At 43.3% G+C, this 11,836-nt stretch overlaps 1 protein-coding gene across 1 annotated transcript; it reads right to left on the reverse strand.

The window, feature by feature from the left end:
• Positions 1-5,128: 5,128 nt before the first annotated feature.
• On the reverse strand, positions 5,129-11,797 carry MBLAC2 (metallo-beta-lactamase domain containing 2). Its single transcript, XM_042866332.1, has 2 exons — positions 11,323-11,797; positions 5,129-7,009 (listed from the first exon to the last, which is right to left on the reverse strand). The coding sequence occupies exons 1-2, from the start codon at positions 11,765-11,767 to the stop codon at positions 6,621-6,623; spliced, it is 834 nt and encodes a 277-aa protein (XP_042722266.1). The 5' UTR covers positions 11,768-11,797; the 3' UTR covers positions 5,129-6,620.
• Between the last annotated feature and the right edge of the window lie 39 nt (positions 11,798-11,836).

Genomic DNA, 11,836 nt, shown 5'->3' on the forward strand with positions numbered 1-11,836 from the left:
ACTCCATGAAAGGAGGTCATGGTGAGGTGGGGTTTGGCCTCTTCTCCCATCTAACTAATGGTAGGACTTGAGGGAATGGTTGGACATTAGGAAAAATCTCTGAAAGAATGTTCAGGTGTGGGAACAGGTCTGGAGAGGTGGAGGCATCACTGTCTCTGGAGGCGTTCAAGAGCCGTTTAGATGTTGTACTAAGGGACATTTTGTAGTGGAGAAATATTGGTGGTAAGTGGATGGTAGGACTGGATAATCTTTGAGGTCTTTTCCAACCTTGGTGATCCTGTGACTCTAAAAGCAGATCATCTGACAGTGTTTTCAGATGGTGTCGGTAGGACTTCTTGATCTGCTGGAAGTTCCTGCTCCACCATAATGTATCCAGAAGGGGGCACACAGGTCTCTTTCTGCTCTTATGAGAAAACCTCTGTGTGCTCTGCTTCTAAATTTGATTATACTAAGCTGATCAGTTTTGCAAGTGTAAGAAGTCAGTGTCTTTACAACCCTGGCCTTAGAACACACTGTTTATCACCTCAGTAAAGGTAGTTGCTTTTCTGAGGTTGCACGTGAAATGGAGATGTCAGGAATTAAAAACTGAAAAGAAAAAAAGTAAATATTTTATTTTAGTTATAGTAACTGTGACTGGTGAACCCTTAGATTTTTAAAGCTGGCAATATCCCTTCTGAAATGACTATCCACAAATAGATGAGATAAATTAAAGTAATGCTAGTGGGTGCCTCACAATGGTGTATTGCTAACTTAGGAAGGAAAGTAATTGCTTATTTTGGGGATAACCTTGAAAATTCTATAATTCATTTTATCTTTAGCTTTTAAGTAATTCACAAACTCATCTACTGCTTTCTGAAAGCCATTTGTAGATCTGTCTGCCAGCCATACCTTCATTTTAAGTGAATGCTTATTTCTCTATTCCTAATTTCTTTAATATTTGAAACGCATCTGTTCCCGTCTCCCAAGCTGAATTTGAGGGTCCAGGAGATTAGAAATCTTGTATCTCCTGTTCAAAATCAGAATAGGTATCAGCATCTTCTGATGTAAACCATCTAGAATTGACGTGGAATACACAGTGGTTGCTAATGGCTTTAAGACAAGTAGTTATTACATTCACTCTGGATTCTGTTGAGCTTTAAATAGTTTAACAAAGCTCTCATTAGCCCAGGTCATTCCATTTGGAGGAAAGTTATTTCTATTTCCCATGATCCCACTGAAGGGGAGATGGTCTGCGCCATCTGTCAATGGTACCAAATGAACTCATTTGTAAATACAGGTCCCAAGCCATGTATATCTCTTAATTACCTTGAGAAACACACCAGCTGCAAATCTGCGTGTCAGTGTGGTCAGCACTAACCAATCCTCCAGAGGTTGACTGTGCACAATTAATTAGAGCCTTGCCCTTTATCAAGAAACCAAACGTGAAGCATGATAGGCATCATTTCAACTTTCAGTGGTGTGCTGAACACTAGCAATGTAAACATTTTTTGTTTCAAGTGCAGTTAATTGCTGTCTTTAGCTGTTGTCATGCATGAAAATAAAAATTTAAGTTAAAACAAATTGATCCCCCAGATAAATGCTTCCATCATATCCATATTTGGCATGCAAATTCCATGGAAAAGATTAACTGTGATATATGGTAAAGCCTTTTTTGTGAGTTTTTGTTTTATTTTGTTTTTTAATAAGCACCACTTGTGTTTTTGTATAAACTTTGCAGCATCACTCTATGACTAAATGAGGACGGAGAAGTGGCTTCCTTAGACATGGAAAAAGCTGAGGTGCTCAATAAGTGCTTTGCCTGGGTCTTCTCTGGTGGTCAGTCTCCTACCCATGTCTGCCAGGACCCTGAACATCTGGATGTGTGTGAAAGGAGCAGATTCCCTTCCACTGTAACAGTGGAACAAGTCCAAGACCTCCTCATGAAAGTGAATGTATGTAAGTCCATGAGGCCAGATGATATCCATCCTAGGGGATGATCCAGCCTAGAGATGGCTGATGTGGTTGCCGAGCTGCTCTCCAGAATATTTGAAAAATCATGGCTGGCTGCTGAAATCTCTAATGATTGCGAAAAGGGAAACATTACTCCAATTTTAAGAAAGGGAGAAAGGATAACCCAGGGAACTACAGGCCAGTGAGCCTCACCTCTGTGCCTGGGAAGATCATGGAGCAGATCCTCCTAGAAGGTGTTAAGGCACATACAAGATAAAGAGGTTATTTGAGACAGCCAGCATGGCTTTGCCAAGGGCAGCTCATGCCCAACCTATCTGGTAGCCTTCTATGATGGAGTGATGGCTTCGGTGGATGGGGGGGGAGGGGCAATAGATGTCATCTTCTTGGACTTCTGCAAAGCCTTTGACATGGTCCCTCACCACATCCTTCTCTCTAAATTGGGGAGGCATGGTTTTGAAAGATGGACACATTCGGTGGATGCAACAGAAGGATTATGATCAATGGTTCCGTGTCAGGGTGGAGACCAATCACAAGCAGTATCCCCCAGTGGTCAGTCTTGGGACCGGTGCTCTTCCCCATCTTCATCAGTGACACAGATCATGGCACTGAGTGCACCCTCAGCAAATCTGTGGATGACACCAAGCTGAGCAGTGCAGTTGATACACTGGAAGGAAGGGAAGACATCCAGAAGGACCTGGACAGGCTGAAGAAGTGGGCCCATGTGAACCTAATGAGGTTCAATAACTCAAAGTGCAAGCTGTAACACTTGGGCTGGGGTAATCCCAGGTGTTTATATAGATTGGGCGAAGAAGCCCTTGAGCGCAGCCCTGTGAAGAAGGGTCCTGATAGACAAGAAGCTGGACATGAGCCAGCAGTGTGCGCTTGCAGCCTGGAAGGCTGCATTAAAAGGAGTGGCCTGTAGGGAGAGGGAGGTGGATTGTCCCCCTCTACTGAGCTCTTGTGAGGCCCTATCTGCACTACTGCATCTAAGCCTGGGACCCCCAGCACAACAAAGGTACAGAGCTCTTGGAGTGGGTCCTTCCAGAGAAGAACCACTAAGATGATCAGAGGGCTGGAGCACCTCTTCTATGAAGAAAGGTTGAAAAAACTGGGCTTGTTTAGCTTGGAGAAGGCTCCGGGGAGACCTTATTGTGACCGTTCAATACCTGAAGGGAGCATATAAACAGAAGGAACAACAGCTTTTTATGAGGGTGGATAGTGATAGGAGAAAGGGGAAATGTTTTAAACTAAGATAGAGAAAATTTAGGTTGGGTTGGATACTAGGAGGAAGTTTTTCACACAGAGGGTGGTGACGCACTGAACAGGTTGCCCAAGGAGGTTGTGGATGCCCCATTCCTGGGGGCATTCAATACCAGGCTGGATGTGGCACTGGGCAGCCTGGTCTGGTGGTTGGCAACTCTGCACAAAGCAAGGGGATTGAAACGCAATGATCATTGTGGTCCTTTTCCACCAAGGCCATTCTATGATTCTATGATGATACATAAATGTTTGTAATGCAGTCTCTTACTAAGAAAAGTGAAAGATTACTAAGAAAAGTGAAAGTGAAAGTTAGTTTTCCACTAAGTATCTTAGTGGAAAAATATTTATCTTCAAAATGTGTAGAAATCATTGCTAGACTGCGTAGTATTATAACACTTTTATTATCTATGACAAATTTTTTGTCTTTGTAAAATGTAAACACCACAAAAGTCTGTAACAGATTACAGAGCACAACTTTCCATCTTTTTTTTTTTTTTTTTTTTGTAGATTTCTCAGTCTACTGAAAATTGAATTAACATACATTTAGATTTAATGGATAAAGCAACAGTTCTAAATGCCCAAGGTGTTGCAATATTAAAATTTAAAATGTATGTTTTAAATATTTAGTCCAAGTAGCATTAAAGGGACACTGTCGAACTTTACGACAAAAAACTGAGCAATTCTTAACAAAAATAGTTTGAGTCAGTTCTTTATATTTAAGACACATCATTTACTTAGTAGTGAACTTCTACAATACAAAAATAATTTTAAGATCCCCCAAAACTATTTTTATCTGAATTATAGCAGCAGTTTACTAACACACCCCATTTTTGGGCTATGTTTATATAAAGCTCACTTCTGATCTAGGAAATTATTCCATAGTTTTGTCAAGGAAAAAATACAAACAAAAAAAAACCAACAGGTAACTGCATTTGTTGCATATACTTACTGGGCTTAAACATGGTTTAACATGGTGTTCTAACACTAACCTGAACAGTTAAGGATCTTGTAGCTAATACATAGCACAGATTTAAAAACAAATGAGAGAGGAATTCTCTCCTTTTCCATTGGCAAGCCTGTGAGCTTCCTATTTAGAGTTCTGGTTCTGCGTATCTGACTTCAGGTGCCGTAAGGGTAGAGCAAATAAGCAAATTACAGGTGTGTAAGAAAACAAGCTAATTGAACTCAACCTCAATCTACTACTTAACAATTCCAGAACTGTACTAACTGCCATACATATTGGCAGCCCTTTTGACAGAATAGGCCTCTGTCCATGTTGCTGTACAGCACAGAGCAAGACTACTACTGGTATGATCTTCCAGATGTCAGTCACTCTTGCTAGAACATTCAGTGCTCTGTATTTCTTTGCCTGTTCTGACTTTTCCACATTGTACCATACTCTCAACTGCCCATTACAAAACCCCTGGCTATGAAGAACTGTACTGCTACACAAACAGTACTGTATGTCAGTCAGCAGGGAAAAAAGGAAAACCATATGGTGAAGCTTGTTCTGTGCCTCTACACAGAATGGCTTTTGCAAAAAGACTGTGATACATCCAAATTATAACAACTTTTCCAGGTGCCACACCAGTTCTGCGTATTTACATTTTGCTCTAGCTTGTAAGAGGAGACAGGCACTGCTAACAAGAATGAGGTGCATCACAGTGTATCAGTACTACTCTTGGTGAAGAACACACTCTAATAGTAAAGACAGGAATGCAGAGAACTGCGAAAGGAGAATAAAAAGGATTATGTAAGATGTTCTCCTTCACTATTTTTGCACAGCTTTTGCAGCTGGTTTCCCCAAAAAAATGCTTTTATCCCCAGAATTTACATCTGTTATCAAGGCCACTCATTTCCACTAATCCATGCCTTAGAGCCCAAAATTAAGGCTACCTTTCTCTTGGGTATGATGAGAGGGGAAAAAAAAAAAAAAAGTGATCTTTCACATAAAGTGAAAGTCAAACAAATAAGGCTAAACTCCACTAGAATTTGGGATAAACACCTGCAATCTCTTGTAAGGAAATTACAAATCTATATACAAAAATAGTATAAGACAGTGTCCTTTTAAAGAAGTTGAATATATAGACTGCTAGAACAATTACACAAACTTTAAACATTTTAACAGCTTTTAAATAAGCAAGTTACAATGTCATTTAGCATTTCTCAGTGTATTCAGCTTGTTTTGGAACAGACTCAAATTCAGTGCACTTTCCATAAAAACCAAATGCATCAAAATACTTAATAAGCAAACAGTAAACAGTCGAAGATACATTCATTGCGTGGAGGCAAGTGCACCAGCTGTTTAATCCAACACTGCAGTGGGGCAAGGTAATGTTACTGCCTCCATCCGTTCTTCCCACAGAGCATTAACAGCCAAGCTACAATCCACATACACAACAAGACTCTTAAACACAAATAAAGGTTTTAAGTTTGTCACAGTCTATTTAGATCTCTCATTTGTAAATAAAGTATAAATTAAACTTTATTTAATGAGATTGTCAGAAAAAAACATCACCACAGCAAGCAAGGTTTCAATCCATGTTGTACAGACTACAACGTTAAACACGTGCATTCATCAATTCATTACTTCAGTAGCTCACAATTTCCCTAATAATGTAACTTGCACACCTCTAAGCAAAATAGTTCCCTTCCTGTGACAGCGCTTATCATACTCTTCCATGGGGTGCACATGTCCCCTGGATCACACTCAAAAGCATGAAAACCCTAATGATCTGGAAGCTGTTGTATCCACATCAAAAGGAGTTTGTGTCAGCTGACCTACCTATATCATCCAGCTTAAGAGTTTGGTCTATACCATTTCCATACACTAGTGGATGGTGCAGAAACTTTACAAAAATGCTGGAGGTGACTGCAGCAGGGGACAGCAAGCTCCAGGTGGTAACAGCTGCACCATAGCCCTTATTACTTTGCCCACAGCATCCTACCTATGCGTTGCTCTCATCTGCACCTGATGGTGCTGCTCTCAGCACAAATCAGGCCTTAACATGAGCTGTGTTAAGCCAAAGCCTGAGCAGGGATCAAGTGAACACCTACCATCTTAGTGCTACATCAACAAAGTTTCAGGCATGGATGTAAGAAGTCTCATTTTGGCATATATTTATCTGTCAGAAGCATATCAAAAATAAAACAATATATTTCAATCACAATACCTGTGTGAACTTGCCCTGAAAAAATACAAGGAAAAATGGCAGCTCTGGCTAAGCTACTAGTTTATGATTTTTTTCCCCACAAAAACAGGAACAGAGCAAGCAAACATAAGGAGAATTTTTACAGCTCATCCACATCATTTTGCCAGCTCTTTCCTAAAGCATACTGCTTTGTCTTGTGTCATCATTTTCACAAGTCCTTTGATTTCTCTCTGGGAGACAGACAACATAAATACATGCTCAGGAAGAAGTACCCCTGGAATTTGTAAGGTGAAGTGCTATGCTTGCAATGGATCTCATGGCACAAGTTGAGATTTTGTGACAAACTCCAGCTTTTGAGATATAGTTGGAAGCTAATCGATACAGCCTTTCTGCTCCAAATATGTTGAAGTGCCCAGGAAGTACCTTCTCTACAAGACCTCTGTCCACCAACTCCATGAGGCGCTGGCAGCTCACAATGTAGTCACTTATGTTGCTGTAGGGAAGCCAGTCAATCATGGATCCATCATACACGACATCTCCACTGAATAAAATCTTGTGTTCTCGGTCATGTAAGCAAATACTTCCTCGGGAATGGCCAGGCATGTGCATGACGGTGAGCTGCCGGTCTCCAAGGCTGATTACATCTCCTGCAAACATATACGCAACAGGGAAATGTATGCACTTAACATGCACATTGAGCGCCTACAAGTACAGCCTACCCATACGCTGAGTGTTTCATACATACCACGCATGCACCAGGGCCTTTTTTTCTTGCTGTGTACCAAAGAATTTGAAAAATACACTGGACAAAATAGCATTTTCCAGTGATTGTAACTAATAGCACAAGCTTGACCTACCTGTATTAACTGAGCCTATTTTCATCCTATTATGCTAAACAATAGGGAATGTGATAGGGAAAATAAAATTGGAAACAAACAGAAATCATCTAAGCTACTCCTTTGAAAGTCCGTAAAATTTTTCAGTTTATTAAAATTTATCCCCAGTTCACCCAGAACTCCACTGCAGTCAGTGCAGAATGACAGAACATAAATTGCTGGAGGAGGAGCAAGCTTTGCCTCAAAATAGGGTGATTTTTTTTTTTTATCATCTTGAATAAGGCACATAAAAACAGAACATTCTTCACTTTAGCTCATTTGTTCCACCAACTTAAACATGAATTCCTTTTCATTGTATTAGCCCCTGATCTTGTACTTTCAGCAGAAAGTCAGTCCAAAAATGAAGAATAATTAACAAGACTGTTGTTAATTTTAAGTTATAATGCATGCTTAATTATAACAGTACAATTCACAGGTGGTAAATCTGTAAACTTTAGGGCTGTGCAGGGAAGGAATAAGAAACCTTATTGGAAGCGCATGTGTAATAACTACACAAAACCATTCTGAACAAGTTAATATCCAACACCACAAGCTTCATGAAATGAGAACCTGCAGGCACTGACAGATTCTAAGACAACAATGCTTAGAACTGCAGTAAGCATTTCAAGTTGCAAAGTCAACAAGAAAAAGCTACCAAACTCCTTCTAAGTTAGAAATCTTAAAGTTACACATATATCTTATGTCACAGGCAGGTATGCTTCAAATTTTCTCAATACTAAGCAATTCTGAAAGGCATGACCTCACATGTGTTGGGACTTGAGTAGGAAGCACTGTACTTCCAGGTAATGTGAACCCCTGTGCCTGGGCTGGGAGCTACTTAGTGAGGACTACTTCAAGTGCTGAGGGCAGGGATGCTGCTCTTCATCCACTCGCCTCCATTTGCAAAGCACTTGAATACAGTCTGGAAGTCAGTGTAGAGAAAGCATTTCACTACGCTGTACCCATCAGTGAAACTGATTCACAGTACAAGCAAGCAGCTAGCTACTACAAAGAAAATTTTCAGGCAAGTTCTCTTTTAAAGGAAATGCCAAGAAGACTTGATAGAAGAAAGTACCAAGGTAGTCTTTTGGGAAGATCTGGTATCCTGGGCTCCATCAGAAGAGGGGTAGCCAGCAGGGACAGGAAGGTGACTGTCCCTCTCAGCACTGCCCTTGTGAGGCCCCATCTGGAGTACTGCGTCCAAGTCTGGGGCCGCCAGCACAAGATAGGCAGGAAGCTGTTGGAGTAGGTCCAGATAAGGGCCACAAAGATGATCAGAGAGCTGGAGCACCTCCCCTGCGAAGACTGGCTGAGGGAGCTGGGATCGTTCAGCCTGGAAGGCTGCAGGGTGACCTCACTGCAGCCTTCCAGTACCTAAAGGGAGCCTATGAATAGGAGGGGAATCAACTCTTTGCAGGGGTAAATAATGACAGAACAAGGGGAAATGGTTCTAAGTTGAAGCAGGGAAGACTTAGGGTGGATATCACGGGGAACTTCTTTACCAAGATTGTGGTGAGGTGCTGGAACAGGCTGCCCAGAGAGGTTGTGGATGCCCAGTCCCTGGAGGTGCTCAAAGCCAGGTTGGATGGGGCCCTGGGCAGCCTGGTCGAGTATTACATATGGAGGTTGGTGGCCCTGCCTGCAGCAGGGGGACTGGAGCTTGATGATCTCTGAGGTCCCTTCCAATCCTAGCTGTTCTATGATTCTATGATCTGTATGATCCTTGATCCAGAAAATGACTGTAAGAATAAAACAATAGTGGAGATTAAGTTTTTAGAGCAAATTGGCCCAATGGGTTTTAAATTGCTCCAAGCCCTAAGAAGGACAGCACAAAGGAACAGAACATGAAATCCAAAACTAAAAGAAATGTGTGGAATATTATATATAATTCTATACATATATATCTACACAATATATTTTACTTGTAATACAGTACAATTCACTTGTAAAATTACGTATGTGTAATTATTTACATTTAAATTATATATACTTATAAAATTATATATTTACATATACGTATTATATACAAAGAACTGAAATAGATAAAGAAAAATGCCAGTCATAGAAGACACAAGTGACTATGAAAACAGTAAGTGATAAAGCAGACCAGAAGTAGATGCAGTTTTAACTAGAACAGCCAAAGCAGCTGGTTGAAGGCTCTTGTAAGATTAGATAAAGAAAAAAACTAATGCCAGTAAATGTGGAACAGGCAACATAAAAGTAAGAGCTGTGGCTTTGGATTCTACCAGAATATGACTTCTGTATTTTGTGCAGTACTAGATTTACTCACAGCAGTTGCTCATGCACTGCCATGACATGACACTTCCACACAGTTTGGCTCAATAAATGCTGTGCTAGAAACTTTTCTGTTACTTTGAGACTGAGTGTGTGTGCTCTCTTACATTCAATATATTTGTTTTTGTAATAATTCCTTCCTATTGAAGAAAAGAATAAACAGCTTAACCTTCTGTTGACTCACTGAGCTAAATGGATCACCAGGTCTTCCTTGAAGCCTTCGGTTCTCCCTTTCCCTGTGTCTGAGCTGAATGATGGCCCAGTACAGCCAGGAGGAGACCTTGGTCATCTGCAAAAGGCTGATTTAACATGTCTGCTGTATGCACATTCTTTAGCTCCTGCTCCACCAAGTTCTACAGCTGCTTGCTAAAATAGATTTTGTAGGTAACAAGCTTATCTCAAAAAGAGGTGTGGTTTTATATGTACATACACAAACACATCTGTACACACACATACATGCATATGTTATATGTGTATATATCTGTAAAACATCTTTTATATAAATAATACATTCTTCTTATACTTTACAACAAGACCATGTGCAGCGTGCTGCACTTGGGTCAGGGCAATCCCAGGTATTTATACAAACTAGGAGAGCAGCCCTGCAGAGAAGGACTTGAGGGTCCTGGTGGATGAGAAGCTGGATATGAACCAGCAGTGTGCGCTTGCAGCCTGGAAGGCCAACTGCGTTCTGGATGGCATTAGAAAAAGGAGTGGCCAGAAGGGAGAGTGAGGTGGTTGTCCCCCTCTACTCAGCTCTTGTGAGGCCTTATCTGGAGTTCTGCAACCAGGCCTGGGGTCCCGAGTACAGGACAGACATGGAGTGGGTCCAGAGGAGGGCCACTAAGATGATCAGAGGGCTGGAGCACCTCTCCTATGAAGAGAGGTTGAAAAAACTGGGCTTGTTTAGCTTGGAGAAGGCTCTGTGGAGACCTTACTGTGACCGTTCAATACTTGAAGGGTGTGTATAAACAGGAGGGGGAATGGTTGTTTATGAGAGTGGATAGTGACAGCACAAGGAGGAATGGCTTTAAACTGAGACGGGGAGGTTTAGGTTAGATATTAGGAGGAAGTTCTTCACCCAGAGGGTGGTGATGCACTGAACAGGTTGCCTAAGGAGGCTGTGGATGCCCCATCCCTGGAGGCATTCAATACCAGGCTGGATGTGGCTCTGAGCAGCCTGGTCTGTTGGTTAGCAACTCTGCACAAAGCAGGGGGTCAAAACTCCATGATCACTGTGGTCCTTTTCCACCAAGGCCATTCTATGATTCTATGATTCTGTTAAACAAACCCATATGCTTTCCAATACACAGTTAAATAAACTGCTTTGTTCTTTATACAGTTATGCCTCAGCAGTTTACAAATAGCAAGTTAGCAGATGCCAGAACTGACTGAGGTGTGACACTGATTAGTCAGTATTAAGATGCTAGATCCTTGCTCCTAGTAATACCACTGACTGTTATTCTAGGAAAAATGCCCTCTTCCAACAGGCACACAAACTGGGAGAGCAGCAGGTATTTCTACACGTTTCTGTCAACCCCAAATCCAAACCCCGTGTCTGAGAGCAGTGTCCAAACGGCCCTTGGTCTCCCATACAGGGGTCGTGCCCACCGCCCTCCTGTGCAGTCCCTTCCCCTCATCTCCTCCCTTCTCCCTGCTCCTGTCCTGACGCAGCTCCGTGCCGCCCGCTCGGGCCCCATCGCTGCCCACCACCGTCCCGGAAAGAAGGGCACAAACCACAACAGCCGCAGCCCACGGGTGCCCGCAGCCCGCCGCCGCGCGGCTCTTACCCTCCTGCAAGAGGCGGCTGGGCCGCACGGGCGGGACGCAGAAATGCCGCGCTCTCCAGCCGGGCCGCGGCGGCCGCGCCACCTCCCGGTCCGACAGCCAGGTGACGGCCTCGTAGTTGTCGCCACGGAGCAGCGCGGCCGCCTCGGCGCTGTGCACCGCCACCTCCTCGAAGTGCTGCAACCCGCCCGAGTGGTCGAAGTGGACGTGGGTGGCCACGGCCAGCAGAGGCCGGGGGCCGGCCCCGTCCGGCGGCGCCAGCAGTCCCGCGGCACGCAGGTAGTCGGGCAGGCTGCGCAGCCCCAGCCCCGCGTCGATCACCAGGTCGCACTGCGAGCCCCGCACCAGCCAGATGTTGGCCCGGTTGCCCGACTCGTAGAAGCGCTCCTGGATCCAGAAGATGCCGCCGCCCAAGGGCTTGTGCGCGAACCATTCCAGCGCAGACATCGCGTCCGGCGCCGAGCCCGTCCGCGCGGCGGGACCGGGCGGGGCCTGGGGCGCCGGGGGGAGGGCAGA

This window comes from Lagopus leucura, unplaced genomic scaffold, assembly GCF_019238085.1.
Source record: "Lagopus leucura isolate 7727_CA_CO unplaced genomic scaffold, USGS_WTPT01 Super-Scaffold_810, whole genome shotgun sequence".
Taxonomy (NCBI): domain Eukaryota; kingdom Metazoa; phylum Chordata; class Aves; order Galliformes; family Phasianidae; genus Lagopus; species Lagopus leucura.

What these genes read in the sequence shown, in the direction of transcription:
- MBLAC2 (XM_042866332.1), bottom strand. Translation starts at nt 11,767, where the DNA reads ATGTCTGCGCTGGAATGGTTCGCGCACAAGCCCTTGGGCGGCGGCATC. An exon ending in CAGCCGCCTCTTGCAGGAGG is followed by an intron (nt 7,010 to 11,322) that starts GTAAGAGCCGCG and finishes ATATGTTTGCAG; the next exon opens with GAGATGTAATCAGCCTTGGA.